The sequence below is a fragment of the Thamnophis elegans genome, chromosome 2 (assembly GCF_009769535.1).
Source record: "Thamnophis elegans isolate rThaEle1 chromosome 2, rThaEle1.pri, whole genome shotgun sequence".
In the NCBI taxonomy this organism is placed as follows: domain Eukaryota; kingdom Metazoa; phylum Chordata; class Lepidosauria; order Squamata; family Colubridae; genus Thamnophis; species Thamnophis elegans.
The window spans coordinates 125,619,224-125,637,765 of record NC_045542.1 but is presented as its reverse complement, the minus strand read 5'-3'; the positions used below and the strand labels follow the sequence as shown (position 1 = coordinate 125,637,765).

Sequence of the window (18,542 nt, the reverse complement as noted above, 5' to 3'; positions counted from 1 at the left end):
CTGCAGTTTGTGTGAGACAACAATATGGATGCATACAGAGTAATCTGATCATTGCAAAAGACTGACAACTTGTTCCCCATTTCCTGACCACACCACCGTTTTAAAGTAAACACCATGTCTCAGATGCAATCTTGTTACATGTGAGACATGGTGGTGTTACAACCTCAAACCCCCACAGCTTCAACCTAAAACTGTCTACTATGCACCTCACCCCATTCCTAAGAGGTCCATAAAGGGGGTGTGAATAAGTGCACCAGCATACCTACCATCCCTGTCCTACTCCCCCCCCCCCCGCCTTTATTTGTACTCATTTTCTTGGTTCATGCCCATGTTTATACTTATACCCAGGGCCGGATTTTCCTATAGGCTAACTAGGCTTCAGCCTAGGGCCTCAAGATCAAGAGGGGCCTAAATTCAAATTGTTAGCAAAATTAAAATTACACTATTCTAAAAACAGTGAACACTAAAACACTGAACCGAAAATAAGGAGAAATTCTACGCATATGACTAATAAACAAACATAAAAATGTATTGGTTAAGATCGTTCCAGCGCCGCGGCAGTTGGGGAGCCCGCCCATGTTCCTGGCACCGGCTGTCGGGCGAGAGGCGCGGCCGCTCCCAGTAGCCGCCCCGTCGACGCGGAGCCCACCAGCGGCCAGGCAGGTGAGGGTGAGGGGGCCGAGCCGGGTAGCTGAGCACAGCAGGGGAGGCGGCTGGCCTCGCTGCCTTTGCCGCAGAGCAGAGCCGCCCTCCGTCGGGAGGCCAGCTATATATATTGATATATATTGATATATATCACAGTAATGATGTATTTTATTGTCTCTCATGTAATTTACAAACTTAAAAATGGGAGGTGAAAGGGCCTCGTAAGTGGAATAGCCTAGGGCCTGTTTTCATCTAAATCCGGCCCTGCTTATACCTGTCATCTTTTACATGTTTGACAAACAAAATAAATAAAATAAATACAAAATCTCTAGTCTGCAAAAGATCACAGAATGCTTGGAGAAAACCAGTGGCTTTTTCAGTATGTATCCTAAATTAAACAACAACAAAAATCACCCTGAAGGCAGAATGTATCATGTTCTATATCAAGAACATCAAATGTGTTCCTGAGATGGAAACAGTACAATCAAACAAAATAGTCAATTAACACTGCAACCTCATAGTTGGAAACTGGGGGACCATGAGTTTTAATCCTGCTGTAAGCACAAAGCAAGCTGGATGGCTTTGGCCAGTCATTTTCTCTCAGGCCTAGGAATTAAATCCAATTTACTGGCTTCATGTTCTGAGCCATACAGGACCACCAGCTTTATGAAGTCAAGATGCACTAGTGAGGGAATGAAGAAAAATTATGAACGATTCGCTCCTACAGAAGCATGACGACCTTCCTCATTTATCATCTGGAAGACTCAAAGCCACCCCCCCCACTGGCACTTGTCCAACATCTGCCCAACAGCTTTAACACTGATTCCCAATGGAAAGCCAAATGGATCAGTGAATGCTGAGATGTAAGAATATGTCAGAATGCGCACAGTGTGACTATGTGAGACAACCCAGGAGCAAATACAGTAAACAGAGGTTTGTACTTAAATAGTGGTTTTATCTACAAATAATATATACATACAAGTACTTTAGTCAGATCTCAAACAAACAACAATCAGCAATTACAGCATGGAAGCACCCATGAAGAGAGAGATACCCCCCACCCAAAACAGGGTCTATTCTTATTAAATGCTCTTAAAGGGATATCAGCCCAAAAACCGGTATGACTCATTCCTAGCATTACATCACCGTAGCAGCTGGTCAGCTCTTAAATCATCATTACCCTGACAGAAGACATATAAATGACCCCATCAAAAAATGCCACACTTTGAATTACCATGTGTTGGAAGGAAAATCCATCTGGTTCAATTCCAAGCTGGGAGAAAGATGCTGGAAACAACATGGAGGCTGATTGGAAAGAAAGTTTACTGATGAATAGAACCACAAACAAAGACAGCATGCATTTCTGGGTCAGCTGAACAACTAGTTGAGTGAAAGGAAAGGTTCTTAAGGACTCTGTGTTTCTGAAGTTTAGGATTTGTGCAATATGGGTTTTGTGTTTCTAAAGAGCGTGTTGGGCAATTCCCATTGTGGCTGATGGCTTATGCCCTGTGCTGAATTTTGGGTGAGGGGCTGCTTGTTATAATCCTATTACTTGGCTTTTGCTAGCTGTCATACTTTGCTGTAAGGGGTTTTGAAATATCTTGTCTTGAATGGACTTCCGCTGGCAATATTTACTTTGCCTATGAATGGAGCCATCTAGATAGTTGGCTTCTGCTTTCAATAAGCTTGCTATCTCCTTAAGTGACAGCATCTGCTTCTTGTTACAATGTTTTCTTTAGGTGTCTGGCTGGAATGTGTCTTTTGGCTTTTCTGAGGCTTTTCCTTATGGTTAATATTTTATCTGGGATAACGGGTATGTGTGTGTTGATTTCTTCTTACACATCAATGGACAATCCTGAATAGCATTTGCACCTCACATGTTGGGACTCTGTATAAATGGGACATAGTATCTTCCTGCTGGGTCCTATGTCAAACTGTACATCACTGGCTGTCAGCTGAGGGCATGTACTGGTCCAGGATGCAATTTTTAAAAAATATAAACAATGCTGCGCTTCCTTTATATGGGGACATTGGTATTTAAACATAAATCTTTTTAACATTTATATTTCATTGTGTTTTACTAATCTTGAGGAAATGTTTATAAATATTGCTACTCCATGTATGATATGCCATACACTAAATAAATAATAATAAACCCTAGAAAGCAGGCAATTGGCAAACCACATCCAAACTCACGCCAAGAAAGCCGCAGGGACTTGTCCAGGCAGTGGCGACGAGTCAAAACTGACTCAAAGGCATCCGCGCACAAACAAAATAACATTAATCTAGGATCAAGGTTTCCACTTAAAATCACTTCAAAGTGAATTCTGGCTCAAATTTCTTCCTTTTTTGGGGGGAGGGGGGTAGGCAAGAATTGCACCCAAGCAACGAAGAGGTGGAGAAGGGCAGAAATTTTTAACCCAGACCAGCTCTGCCTCCCCGGCTGTCTCGCCGCCTCTCCTTTTGTTGCCTCGGTCTATCTATCGGGTGGAGTTTTAAGGAAGCCGTTCTTGTACGTACCTCTCGGCCTCTCCGCCTCCTTTAGTCTTCCACGGGTGCGGCGCCTCCTTGCTGCCGGCAGAGGCCGCTGTGAAGGAAGCCGCAGGGACGGGAGCCGTTCTTGTCCTTACGGCACGCCAAGCCGTCATATGACCCACGGAGGCGAGGAGCCAGAGGGGAACAGCTGCAGCCGCCAGGAGTCGGTGTCGTGGTGACGGAAGGCGAAGCGGAACGAGTTGAGCCGGCGAGGCGGACGCAGGGGAGAGAGACGCGGGGCTGGGCTTTGCTGTCGCTGCCACCATGCTGGCCTTGTTGTCTCGGCTGCTGGACTGGTTCCGGTCCCTCTTCTGGAAGGAAGAGATGGAGCTGACGCTGGTCGGGCTGCAGTACTCGGGCAAGACCACCTTCGTCAACGTCATCGCGGTGAGAGGCTTCGGAGCGCCCCCCGCCCCGCCCCGGCTCGGCTCGGCTCTTTCTGTCCGGCCGGAGTTTGGGGAGGGGAAGGGAGGGCATGGAAAGGGGCTGCTTCGCTGCTTGCCCGGGAATCCAGCGGGACCAGAAACCGGCTGATCATCCCCCTTTTATAGAATAGGAATAGAATTCTTTATTGGCCAAGTGTGATTGGACACACAAGGAATTTGCCTTTGGTGCATATGCTCTCAGTGTTCATAAAAAGACAAGATACATTCGTCAAGAATCATAAGGTACAACACTTAATGATAGTCATAGGGTGCAAATAAGAATCAGGAAACAATCAAAATCAATATAAATCGTAAGGATACAAGCAACAAAGTTACAGTCCTCCAGTCATAAGTGGGAGGAGATGGGTGATAGGAACGATGCGAAGACTAATAGCAATAGTAATGCAGCCTTAGTGAATAGTTTGACAGTGTTGAGGGAATTATTTGTTTAGCAGAGTGATGGCGTTTGGGGGAGGGGAACTGTTCTTGTATTTAATTGTCTTGGTATGCAGTGCTCTATAGCGTTTTTTACGAAATATCTATATATATATTTGAAAAGTGCCCCAGCAGGAGAACTTGTCCCAGGCAACCTGGGAGGGGGTGAAAGCCATTTGAGTCTGCAAGTGCTGGCTTGAAATGCTGCCTTTACGATGGTGGTTTGTAACAGGGTCACGTAGGAAAAATGCCTGCAAAGAAGAAAGATCGATCCTTTCCTCGTCTATCCCCATGCGTGATGTTTCCTGGGCAGCATTGAGCTATCCAGGCCCCTTGGCTTGCAGGTTTTTAAGCTTCGTGGCTTGGGATGTTGCTTGCCTGTAGGGACTGAGTCCTCGTCTTCTTAGGGATGGGGTGGGGCTGAGGATTTTCTCTCTCTTTTTAACCCAATTATTCTTACTCAACGCTTTGGAGAAGACCAGATAGGTATCTTCACCTGGCTGGACCGGAGCTTCCTGTGTAGTAAGCGCTCTTTTAGGATGAGCAAGGTCAGGAGCTGCTTGCTCTAGATTAACCGTCCCGTCCTTGGGACTGTTGTCATTATGAATCTTTTGTGGGTGTGGCATTCTCCCCCCAAAAGGAATCATCTAATAGTGGAAGGTAGAGATTCCCAGGATGGGACACAAAAAGGCGTTTGGCTTTATGGCTCTCTGCCTTGCTTTGGGATTTGCCTGCCCTGTCCTTCTTTTGAAGAAATGGGACACAAGGTTTAGACTTAATGCAAGATCACTTATATGTGTAGAGATTGGCCTTGTTATGTAGGATAATATTGTGGGGTGAATTGGAGAACTCAGGATTATCCTGGAACTCCTTGTATGTCGGAGATTTTCCAGAAAACATATAGATGGCTCATTCATATACTAAAAGTTGGTTATAAACATTCAAAATTTATTGTACCCTTTAACCACTGCCTGTAGTCTTGCTTTCCTAAGTGAGAATTGAGGCTACCTCTTGTGGAACTAGCAATTTTCTTGCACCTCACAGGCAAGGTATTCTGTAGTATAACAGATACTTTTCTTTGTCTTAGTCTTCATTTTACCTCGATGCTAATTTTCTTCTCAGACAGTATCAAAACAATTAGCTCTGTGAACTTAAGGATCTATATATTAAGAAGTAATTCTCAGTTCAGTGAGATAACTCTCAAAAAAGTTTTGTAAGTTGCCATCTTAGATGCAAATAGAATGCTTTTGGTATGCTTTGGATTTGGGAATATGAATCTTTATCCAATAATTTGTAGCAAAAATTACAGTGGGAAAATATGTTATAGTTTAATAGGCTTTTATCCATTCATCTTCTTAGAAAGGTGCTTTTTATCTGTTGCTTTGGTACTGGAATAAGCTGTGCTGAATTTATTTTTATGGCATACTTAATAAAGACTGAGGGAATTTAGAAAGATAAGAGTTAGTGAGTAACATCTATGATAGTCATATGATAGAATAAAATGACCTTTTACTTAAAGCAGCAATAATAGGAGGGTGGGGTCAAAGTGCTGATGGAAACTGGTTGGGATAGATTAAGAAATGCTTTTGCAATGGTACAGTTTAAAACATGCCTCTTTAATTTGGCTGTTGACTTGATTATGCATGCTGAAATTAACTCAAAAGTCTTTGTTGGTGTTTTTTTAAATGTGTTAGTTTGACAAAACAAACAAGATATGTGTAGCCAAGTTGGGTGTTCCTGATAACAGTATTGTTCACTGTTGCTCTAGAATTATTATTTTGGTATATTTAAGGTATTTGTAATGTTGTAATTTACAGTTTTTGTATTTGTAATGTTATAATTTACAGTTATAGTTTTATAGCTTGCAGTATAACACTACAGCTTCATCACATGCTAAGTACTACTTGTTCTTTACAGCTCCTCTCAATATAATAAACTTTGTATGTAAATATTTTCTCTTTTTGTTTATGTAACTTACAAATGGATCCTGCTTGGATTTTATTACATTTTTATCAATAATGTGTATAAAAGAAGAATAAGCAAGGTACTTTACAAACCAAACTATGCTTTGTAGAGAATACCATGTAATTTTGCCCTGAACATTAGGCAAGAGTGCATTTGTAAATATATTTAAATGAGTTATCACTCTTACTAGCAAAATGTGTAAGTATATTATCTGAGATTGAAGCAGGCAATTGAAGCCATTTTAATCTTAAAATTCATTGATATAAATATTGTATTTTAAAAAGTCTGATGGATACAACCCTAATTCTAACAAGATTTTCAGGTGCCTTCTTAAGGGGGTATTTAAATGAAGCAGTCTTCTGTTTTTTAGTGGATTAATGTTCTAGGATCCAATCTGGATCAGTCACTGGAACTTCTCCTGCTAGAAAGAGGTTCCCTGAAGATGGCCTCCAGTATGAGTCTGAAAGCTCAGAAGACAAAACCTCTAGTCCCAGTGATTGACCCAAACTGGATCCTGCAACATTATTCTGGGATCATAAACACATGGCACAACATAGGAGAACAAATCCATCAGGACTAGATTCAGCAGTCCATCTGCATTTAAAAGACAAAGACCACTGTTTTGAAGGCAGCAAAGTCCATATTTTGGACAGAGAGGATCTCTGGTTTGAAAGAAGGGTTAAAGAGGCCATCTATGTCAAAATTAAACAGCTCTCTCTCAACAGAGGAGGGATGCACCATCATCTATCTCCAATCTACAGCACAGTCCTTTCAGCAGTTCCAAGAAGGCTCCATACCCATTTGTACCACTCAGGTGACCCTGATGAAACATAAACCTCCAGGTGACCTTAATGACTCACTAAAAGAATGCAAATGTCCAGCTGTCTGCAAGGAATATAAATCCTTCCATTCCCCACCATGCAGTCAGAGCTGAAGAAGCTTCTTGGACACGAAGTGAAAGTTCAGTTGCCTTTTGAAAAAGCATCTTTGGGACAAACATGACCTGGATGCCTGAGAATCTCCATAGCCATTACCCTTGGACATATACATTTGCCTTCATTTGTTATTCATGCTCTATTTAGGAGATGAGCAGCTTGACATGTTCTTTTTAATTTGGTTGATACATGTGGAAAAGCTTTAGTATAGACTAGGTAAGATAGGATTCTAAGATACATTCTTGTTCATTGTTTGAAAGGTTCTAAATGGGTTCTCTGGCAGCAAAACACACTTTATTTTGAGGAAGAATATAGGTCTTATCTATAGGTTGTTGAGTAGGTTCCTTAAGAAATTGATGAGGAAAATAGACAAATTCTCTCCTTCCTATTCCTATATAATCTTTTTTTTTTGAGGTGATGAATTGTGGTATTGGGGACTATGTTTAGAAATTCAGCTTTGTGCATAGACATTGCTAAAAATTCAAAAGAGTGGGTGTGCAACCACAAATGAAATATGTCCTGAAATTGATTCTGAATAGGGATTTCTTCTTTAAATTTAAAATATATTGATGACTTCTATGGTTGATAAAAAAGGAGAAGTAAGCTATGAAAGGCTAAAATCAGACCACTTGCCTAGGCAAAAGAAAACAACAGGAAAATTAGGCAAATATTCATGGAATATATTTCTATGATCAGCACTCAAGTGCTAAATGTATTACTATGACAATGTTTTGCTTTGATATTGTTTTAGTAGAGACCTTTACCAAAAGCTGTAGCAGAATGCTTGAGTTAATATATAGCCAAATTAAACTAATAAAACATGATCCTGAATATCTTGTTCTTTGACAATTGTATTACTTTTTTGAAGATTACAAAGCAAATATGTTTAAGTGAGGTAGTTATTGAATTATAATGGTGAAGCCAAAATACATATCAGCAATGATTTATGCTAGCATCTTACTCCAATTATTTTTTGAGAGGAGAAGGCTGTCTGTGTTAGCTTCCTTTCCAAATAATCTTCAAAGTAAACATGCCCTCTTGTAACCTCTTCTAACCTTTCAGATGAATTGTCAGCTATCTTTAACTTGGCATATATGGCTGTATTTGTATAGATGAAATAAGATTTTGTTTTTATTGATGACTCAAATTATTAGAAAGAAGCTGCATCAACTGAGTTGCTGTTGCTAACATAATTTTTATTTTATGAAAAAGAACTTTTCATCTTAATTCAATAAAAAATGGTTTATTGGCCTAAAATGGAATGACATACAGAATTCTATGTAGAAAGAAGGGAGGCTTTTGTATATAAGAAAATCAAACTCGAATTCTTAAAGCAGAAATAGAATTCTTTATAAGTAAGTTGGACCATTATTTGTTAATTCAATTTGTGTAGTTGTAGGACTACCAAATCTGAGCATAAAAAGTATGGATAACCACAAGATAACTACTGAAAGCCCTCATTCTTGGCTGTCATGTAATGGCCATACTGATTTTTATTACCCCAGTTACATAGCTATATTAGCTTATTGTTTCTTATTTCTCAGTTGAGTACAAATCTATTAAAATGTATCTATACAAGTCCAATGTTTAGCTTTAATGATTAACTTCTTTTTAAATTTATATAATGTTCTCTTCCAGCTAGGCTCATCCCAAATAACAATTAGTTTATTTAGGTCATGGCCAATATTTTTAATAGTGTCCAGAAACACTTTGAGGATAACCAATACATCTGGGTTAACAAGTGAGTTATGCATTTATCACTCAACTTGGCTACAGTGCAATGGCTTTGTTGTCCTTTGGACCGTACCTTATTGCCATGTGGTAAATGTTACAATGTGGTGAATTGTTTTAGAATGGTATTACAAACCTGCTTTACTTTTGTATTGGTCTTCCATTGATAAGAACAATATCTCTCCAATAACAGATTTAAATTAATAATTTAATTCATAATTTGCCAAAATATAGGCTCAGGTCTCTGTGGCTTATGTTGTATTGGTGTTCTTGTACCTTTTTAATATGTATCAAATGTTAAAAGATAGTAAGAATCCTTTCTTAGTTTGGAGTTGACACATATTTAATGTTTTATCTTATTACTCCATCATAATTCTTGCATTGCAAGTTTTGTTTAAGAACTAAAGTGAACATGGTGGTCAGACATCTAGCTAAAGCTTTCATTTTTTTCCCCCATTTGGGAATGAAATATACCTTTTCTTTTGGGTAGTAAAGTATAGGATAGTATTATAAATTATATACGGCATTATAGGTATATTTGCATTTATGTCCATGTATCATTTTGTATTGGTGTTCTTGTACCTTTTTAATATTTATTAAATGTTAAAAGATAGAATCCTTTCTTAGTTTGGAGTTGACACATATTTAATGTTTCATCTTATTACTCCATCATAATTCTTGCATCGCAAGTTTGAGCAATACAAGAATTGCAAGGATGTCTGGAACAATTTCACTTGTCTTAATGGTAATGGAGGTAGTCCTAGACTTACAACCATTTGTTTAGTGACAGTTTGAAGTTACAACGGCACTGAAAAGTACAACGGCTTATGATCGTTTCTCACATCATTACAGCATCCCTGTGGTTACATGATCAAATGTCAAGCACTTGGAAATTGGCATGTATTTATCATGGTTGCAGTGTCTCCCGGTCATGTGATTACCTTTTGTGATCTTCTGACAAGCAAAATCAATGGGAAGCCAGGTTCACTAAATAACCATGTTACTGACTTAACAACTATAGTGATTTGCTTAACAGCTGTCATAAAATGGGTCAAAATTTTCTTAACAACTGTCTTGCTTAACAAAGGAAACTTCGGGCTCGATTGTGGTCATAAGTTGAGGATTCCCTTTACTGCATGGCTTTTGACTGCAAAGTAAATCTTATGTACAATGTTAGTTTCTTATGCAGTCATCCGTCAAACTGGATCATGACTTATTTTCCAAACGGATGTAATAGTAGTATTACTCACGAAATACGATGTTACAAAACCAGATTCACTACAAAAGAATTCCCAGCCCATCTAAAATTCAGAATATTTAATAAAGCTGAAATCATCTGTTATGAAGCAAAGCATGCCAAGCCACTTAGTGTATTAAAGCAAAGGTTGCAGAGTTGTATCTGCTCTTCTTCTAATTTTATGGGATAATATTTGTGGTGATTAGTGATTGCCAACATGGTCACAGATGCTGTTTTGCTAATTTATGGCTACTGGGGCTAAAGCTAGTGGACATACTCTCCATGGCTGATTTTGATACATGAAGGTTTAGCAGTGACCTTTGCTAAACCTTTCTGGTGATCTTTATTAAAAAGCCTATGCAAAGCACAAACATGTTGCAGCTCTAAATAGGAAAAGGAATGCGGAAAAAAATAATGAAATGGCTTTTTGTAGGAATATATACAAGTATATCACAAGTGAAAAGGAAATTACAGCTGCATTTCAGTTGAAGTATGCTTGCAAATATGGCAATCAGTTAACGCAGTGGCAACCCCTCCCATTAAAACAATTGAATCTATCCAGATATCACTATGATGATTTGTGTGGCATATTGGCCATAGAGGGAGGGTTGTTGAGGGAAAATGTTTCTGGTTTATCTAAACAGAAATGTTGAGTTTCCTTATGCAACCGAGTGAAAAAAGTTTCTCTAGGCCTAAAAGTTAATGTTTCTGTTTTTGGTCATATATACTACTTTCATAGTAAAGAATGATGCCAGTTTATTTATACAGTTATATACAGCAGTGATGGCTAACGTTTTTGTCATTGTGTGCTGAAAGCACCCCTGTGCCCCCCGTACCCATAATGTAATGCGCATACAATACACACACACACTGTCCTTCTGTGCATGTGTGAATGACCCCCCCCCCCGCAATTCTGCCCGCACCCTGCGCCTGTGCACGTGCCCCCCACCCCATTTTGGACCTAGTAGACCTCCCTGCAGCCTTCCGGGAGCAAAAACAGGACGCACCCCCCTGCACTCCCTCCCCGCCCCCACGCATGCGTGCACAACCCCCTACTCCCAGTCATGCTTTCTTTCCCTGTGCATGCACGGCAGATACCCGAAAATCAGCTGGCCAGTGGGAAGCATGTGCACATGCACAGTGGAGCTGAGCTGGGGTGATGGGTCGCGTTACTGCAGAGAGGGCTCTGCGTGCCATCTGTGGCACACGCGCCTTAGGTTCTCCATCACAGATATAGAACATTCACTTCCTAAAGGATTCAGGTGGTTTGCAAAACAGAATGCAGGGTTCAAAACCATTTTTGATCTACCTTAATTAAGTCAGCCCATTGCCATCAGTGCATCTATTCATTCTGTCAAACATCATTTTGGAGTCTAGAAGATGGAGACATTCCATATCTTGGGTGATACGGTGTTAGGAGGCAGGAAAGGAAAGCCACTGGGAAGGTGTGTCAAGGTTTCACTGTCCTTATCTCCAGGGAATGGAAACTTAGCGTTGATTGATTTATTGATTATGGGCCAAGTCGTTTTGGACTTCTAGCAACCACATACATTTTCTCCATGTCAATCCTTATCTTGCTCTTTCAGGTCTCTCAATGTGCATTGAACGCCAATGTAATTTAATCCAACCACTTGGTTGCTGGTCATCATCTTCTCGTCTATCTTTTTACCTTTTCCAGCATTAGAGCCTTTTCCAGAGGGCTGGATGTTAACCTAATGCATCTATTAGTTTTCTTTTTTAAAATATTTTTAACACAAATAATACAGACAGTAAATATATAACTGAACACAAAAGAAAGAAAGATAAAAGAAAAAGGAAGAAACCCACATATCACAGTGCACCACCCCCCTGGAGACATTTACCCCCCTTATATTTCTTAGATATACAATATATTCCAATTGTGCCCTTATACCCTCCAAAAAAAACGTATATCTTTGAGTAGGTTTATTCTCTTTGCCTCCCACCAACACTGATTTTATAAAATCCCCCCATATTTCATTATAATTATTTACTTTAATCATCCCTTTTTAAAGTTTAATTTATGTTGTTAATTTATCATTTGTTGCCATCATATTTCATTATATCACTCATCTCTTTGAATTTCCCAATTTTGTCCCCAATATTTAGCCATCACTCATCTATCAGTTTTCTTGGCTGTCCACAGTATAATCAGGAGTCTTCTCCAACTTCAGTGTTCAAAGGTGTCAATATTCTTCCTATCCTGTTTGTTAAAGATGAACTTTTGCTTCCATAGAGTACCACAAGAAATACCATGGCTTGTGTGATTCTGATCTTTAGCATAGTTGATACTTAAAGATTGCACATGGCAAGGTGAATCTGGGTGGGATAGTTGGTTGATAGCCATGTAGTATTTTAAAGCAGCATTTTGAATTGGACTGTACACAGTAGACAGCAGTTATACTATTAAACATGTCATGCTCATTTAATGAATGAGCACTTCATTTTCATTCAAATAAGCACTGTAAGCACCCATATTTCTTCAAAGGCAGCTCCTTGTTTCGGTCGGACTTGGACTCCACCGCAGTAGATTCAGCCGAGACACAGGGAGATTACTTGGCAAACCATCTCTGGGTTGAGTTCCAGGATGTTGCCTCCGGGGATGTGGACAAGGCCATTCGAGCTGTAAGTGCCTCCACCTGTATTTTGGACCCGTGTCCCTCCTGGCTGGTTGCCAACAGCAGGGAGGTGACACATGGCTGGATCCAGGCGGTTGTGACCGCCTCCCTTCGGGAGGGGCACTTCCCCGCCGTACTTAAAACGGCGGTGGTGAGACCCCTCCTGAAGAAACCATCTTTGGATCCAGCCATTTTAAACAACTATCGTCCTGTCTCCAACCTCCCCTTTATCGGGAAGGTTGTTGAGAAGGTGGTGGCCTTCCAGCTTCAACGGGCCTTGGAGGAAGCTAGTTATCTTGACCCCTTCCAGTCCGGCTTCAGACCTGGTTACAGCACAGAAACCGCTTTGGTCGCATTGACCGATGATCTCTGGAGGGCCAGAGATGGAGGCCATGCGTCCATCCTGGTTCTCCTTGACCTCTCAGCGGCTTTCGATACCATCGACCATGGTATCCTTCTGCGACGACTGCGGGAGGTGGGGGTGGGAGGCACTGTTTTGCAGTGGTTCTCCTCTTACCTCTCGGACAGGTCGCAGTCGGTGTTGGTCGGGGGGCAGAGATCGTCCCTGAGGCCCCTAACATATGGGGTGCCGCAGGGCTCGGTCTTATCCCCCCTACTATTTAACATATACATGAAACCGCTGGGCGAGATCATTCGGAGGCACGGGATAAAATACCACCAATACGCGGACGATACACAGTTGTATCTGTCCGCCCCGTGCCAACTCAATGAAGCGGTGGACGTGATGAACCAGGGTCTTGAGGCCGTTAAGAGCTGGATGAGCGCTAACAAACTGGTACTCAACCCGGACAAGACCGAGTGGCTGTTGTCCCAATAATTTTCAACACTCAGGCTGGGGGGTCAAATTTTATACCCCTCAGATAGGGTCCGTAACTTGGAGTCCTCCTGGATCCACAGCTGACTCTCGACCACCAGTTGTCGGCTGTGACCAGGGGGGCATTTGCCCAGGTTCGCCTGGTCCGCCAGTTACGGCCCTACCTGAACCGGGAGGCTCTCGCAACAGTCACTCGAGCCCTTGTGATCTCTAGGCTGGAATACTGCAATGGGCTCTACATGGGGTTGCCCTTGAAGAGCACCCGGCGACTGCAGTTAGTCCAGAATGCGGCCGCGCGAGTGATAGTGGGCGCACCACGGTTCGCCCACATTACACCCATCCTCCGCGAGCTGCACTGGCTACCTGTTGGTCTCCGGGTGCGCTTCAGGGTACTGATGACCACCTTTAAAGCACTCCATGGTAGTGGATCTGGATACTTGAGAGACCGCCTTCTGCCGATTACCTCCCTCCGACCGATTAGATCACACAGGCTGGGCCTCCTCCGGATTCCATCCGCCAGTCAATGCTGACTGGCGACTACACGGAGGAGAGCCTTTTCTGTTGCAGCTCCGACCCTGTGGAACGATCTCCCCGTTGAGATTCGTACCCTCACCACCATCCAGACCTTCCGCACAGCCCTCAAGACCTGGCTCTCCCAGCAGGCCTGGGGATAGGTTTTCAATTTACCCGCCCGAATGTTGATTGTTGAATGTATGTTGTGGTTTACTATTTTATTATTGGTCACTTATTGTTTGTCTTGTTATTGCACACCCTTCCCTTTGTGATTGTAAGCCGCCCTGAGTCCCCTCAGGGAGAAGGGCGGCCTATAAGTCTTATTAAAATCTCTAAAAAAAAAAAAAATCTCTTGTAATACATGCTTACAAGTCTTATTACCTGTTTTTCACCTAGTCTGAATATTTAATGGCAATTTACAATCTGATAGTCATAAAACATAAAATCACAGTTGAAAGCAAAGAAGACATCCCGATAAAAAGTATATGCAAACAATACTTCATTTTTGTTGCTTCAGTTGTTATTGATTCTAAGTGACGAACCAACTACTTGTACATAATAAATAACAATGAGGTAGTAGTAATAAACAACAATAGATCATGCCTGATCTCACTAAGACAACAGTATTATTCCTTGAAGGCTGTTGAGTTCAAATACAGGTGGTCCTCAGTTAAGGAACTTTCATTCTGTTGTATAGTCAATTGTAGACATTTCCAAGAATTGCAGTTTTTTATGGTCACATGGTTCCGATTTCCCTGATCTCTGCCACAAGTAAAGTCAACGGGGAAGATCACAGGAAGTTGGAAGTCAGAGTCACAATGAGATCCTTGTTTAATGTCAAATGGTGATCTGTTTAACTGTGGTGATGGTATTTAAGGACTGCTGGAAGTGTCAGAACTGCCATCACTAAGCAGCATGGTTATGTGACACTGCACTTTATGCTTAGTGATGGATATTTCAATCTCACCATTGTTAAGTGAGGACTACATATAGTTTTAATAAATTTCCAGAGGTGTTAAAAAAAGAGGCTATTCTTATCTCCTGTGAAGAATGTTTGTTTCGGGGTCCTGTCCTGCCAGATATCTAGGTAGAAGAGAACCTCAACAATGCTATATAACTGTGATGGCAAACCTATGACACATGTGCCACAGGTGGCACGCGGAACACTCTCTGTGGACATGCGAGCCGCTGCCCAGCTTAGTTCCACTGCACATGCGCATGTGCCTCCAACCAGCTAGCTGATTTCGGGGTCTCTGCTGCACATGTGGAAGGCACACATACATGTGCAGGGGGGGCACAGGGGGCAGTGCGCCCTCATACCCTATTTTTGGTCCCAGGAGGCTTCAGGGAGGCCTGCTAGGCCAAAAACAGGCCATGGGGGGGGGTCACACACATGCACAAGGAAGCACGGGGATCATGCACATATGCGCAGGGGGGTGGGGCGTATTGCATTATGGGTGTGGGCGCGCAATTTCAGCACATGAGGAGAAAAGGGTTAGCCATCACTGCTATATATGTATTGGAAGCATAAAACAAGTGATCTTAAAAATTCCCATATCATATTAAATAATTTTTTTCATCTGAAAACTCCTTCTAATTTATTGGATAGAAGTAGAAAGAAGATCCTACTTCAGTGATGGTGAACCTATGACACGCATGTCAGTGCTGACACGCGTAGCCATTTGGGGTGACACGCACAGGATTTCATGCGATTCATCCTCGGCTCCTGCACGGCCGCCGAGGATGAAAGAATCTGTGCTGGAGGAACGGGGGGCGGGACGTGTGATCTCCCCCGCCCACACTCACTTACTGTATCGCCGCCGCCCCTTTCTGAGCGCAGGGGCTGCTGGTAAGGCGTGCGTGCCGTGCGCACACACGTCATCAGCACGGCGAGGGAGGACCCGCAGGAGAGGAGCGCGGGAACAGTGCGCGCCTCTCTCCAGTCAGGCCGGCACAGAGAGTCTACTCCTGGGACTGTCGGTTACGACCGCACCACAGCAGGGAACAGCGGAGTGCCAACGGGAACTGTGAGCGCCATTAGCAGCAACTATTGGGGTGCCATGGACTTGTAATTGCCCACAATAACTGAGATAAGTGAGGGGGAGGTTGTGTTAGCTTGTTAGGCTAGTTAACCCCTAATTGGCTATCTATAATTCTATCTGCTGTCACTGGCCCACTGATGGAGCACCCAAAAAATAAAAAACAAAGGTTAAGTAAAGGGAGTGGTAGTGGCAGTGGCCGACCCTTTCAAGAGACATGGAGCGAGATGTATGGCATTATAGAAAAAAATGGCAGATCATTTTGCGTTCTATGTACTGAAACGGTAGTAAGCAGAACGTGGAATATAAATAGACATTTTGAAACTATTCATTCCCAGCTCTTGGAAAAAAGTGAGAATGAAAGAAGTTACTAAGCAGGTATGTTAAATAATTTGTTTTTGGTTTATTAAATACAATTATATATTGCAATTATACATTTTTGTAGTTTAAACTATAAATTGCGCAAAATTATGTTTTTGTCGAAGTGACACACAACGCGAGTTATGCTCGATTTTTTGCTGATTTTTGACACACCACGCCAAAAAGGTTGCCCATCACTGTCCTACTTCTTACTTCCATTGTGTAAATGATTATTTACTTCTTCGTTTTGTTTTTTCTTGCTCAACAAGTTACTAGTCTATTGGAAGACCACTTCTGTAATCCCATGATTATTCCAACTTCTCAAGTCTTTGTAGAGAAACTTTGTCAAAATTCAGATATCAATAGGATTACCTCCACCTGAATATTTTTGACACTTTCAAAGAACTTAAGCGGTTTAATGAGACAGAACTTACCACTGTTAAAGTCATGCTAACTCTCTTCAACAAGGTTGCTATTCTACATGCTTCATGATTTTAACTTTCATTATATATTCTGCCAGTTTGTGCAATAATCTTACTGTCCTGTGCTTTCTGTAGATCTTAAGCAACTGGGGTCAAGAGAGAATCAAATTCTGGAACACCCTGTGTAGAGATACCTGAATGCTGAACCTTTTTTTCATAAACTTCTGAAATCAGCCACTTGGGAACTAATAGAGCAAAATTGTTTCCTTCTCAGATAACACAGGGAGATATTGTAGTTGATGGTATTGAAGGCCACTGAGAGATCTAGCTTTTAAGGGCTATGTGTAGGAGAAGAGCAGGCAGAGCTGAAACGGAGTTAAGTGCATCATTAGCTTGGTATCGTTTTGTTCCCACAAATGGTTTAAGTCCAGCACCTCTTGAATTATTTGGCGCCAATTTAGTATTGAACTATAGTTAACTAGATTCTTGTGTATGGCTTGAGCAATAAATCGTCTGAACTGCAACTTAATGTATGATCCTGATTCTCTGCCCCTAATATTATGCTACTCATATTCAAATCTTGCCATAAGTTATCTGTAAGATCAATTCAATATTTGCTCTGTATATGGGCCTGTCAGGAGTCCAAATAATCTACTTCTTTTTGTGTTCCAGTGGTTTATTGTATTCCATTCATATGTGGTAAACTGTAGTATGGGCTGAGTAGCACTCAGAATTTCTGATTTACAGGTGAAACTCGAAAAATTAGAATATCGTGCAAAAGTTCATTTATTTCAGTAATGCACCTTAAAAGGTGAAACTAATATATGAGATAAGACTCATTACATGCAAACCAAGATAGTTCAAGCCGTGATTTGTCATAATAGTTTGTGAATATTATTGAAGAGTTCAGTATAAGACACTGAACAAATCATCTGTCATTATATTTACATGTATTGTCTATATTTTTTTCTTTAATTTTTACATTTATACACTGCCCATCTCACTGTCAAGAGCATTAAAAGCTATAAGCATTAAGGGTGGCAACATTAAAATTAGAAACAAATTAGATAAAAAAGAATCATTATATCATGTGTGTTTGGGGGGTGGGGGAATGTATCTTCACCAACAAAATGGGATGCTCAGATCAGAATTGAAATAGGCGAGCTGTGGCTAATTAATCCACTTCGTGTAAAAAGAAGCACCATAAATTGCTCCAATTGATTTAAAAAAACATATTTTTGATGTCTCTTTATTGATATTTCTGCTTCCTGACCTATTCAGAATGATCTTTTATTCCCAACAACCAGTTAAATTTTCAACTTTTCAGCATTTATTATTTAAACAACTAAAGACTCTTAAAATAGTCTTCCTAGCTTGGGCTTTGAAGGACTTGCAAGATAGGTATTGGAAGAGTTGAAACTGTTATATATAACTTATAACTGAAATCCTTAAAACCACTGCTGAGCTTTAATGATTTACTGATTTGTAATGGGCTTGAGAATATTCTAATAATCTAATCATTCATTTGTTCAATCTTTGATTTGTTGGCCAGTAAATGAAAAACACCTCTACTGCTTAATTTTAAACCAATATGATTTTAATAAACATATTTTCCTGAAGAAATATGGGTAACATGCAACACATGATATGTCTAGCAGTTTATTAACAGATAATTGGATTAGTAGTGATGACTAATTTTGATGGTTATGTGCTGCTTCCTGAAACATAGACAATATTACTTGAATACTCGTTACCAAAGAGCAATAGTGAAGCAGAACTTTTGCTGTCCTGGTTTTGTTTTAAAAACTTGTTGATACACCCTTGTTGTC

The 18,542-nt window shown here is 41.0% G+C and overlaps 1 protein-coding gene across 1 annotated transcript in view; it reads left to right on the top strand.

The window, feature by feature from the left end:
- The first annotated feature begins 3,273 nt into the window (after positions 1-3,273).
- ARL8B (ADP ribosylation factor like GTPase 8B) overlaps positions 3,274-18,542 on the top strand; it is a 32,597-nt gene continuing 17,328 nt past the window's right edge. Inside the window, exon 1 of the mRNA XM_032210995.1 lies at positions 3,274-3,567. Within this exon, the coding sequence (XP_032066886.1) occupies positions 3,445-3,567 (123 nt within the window). The 5' untranslated portion in view covers positions 3,274-3,444. The remainder of the gene's footprint in view (positions 3,568-18,542) is intronic.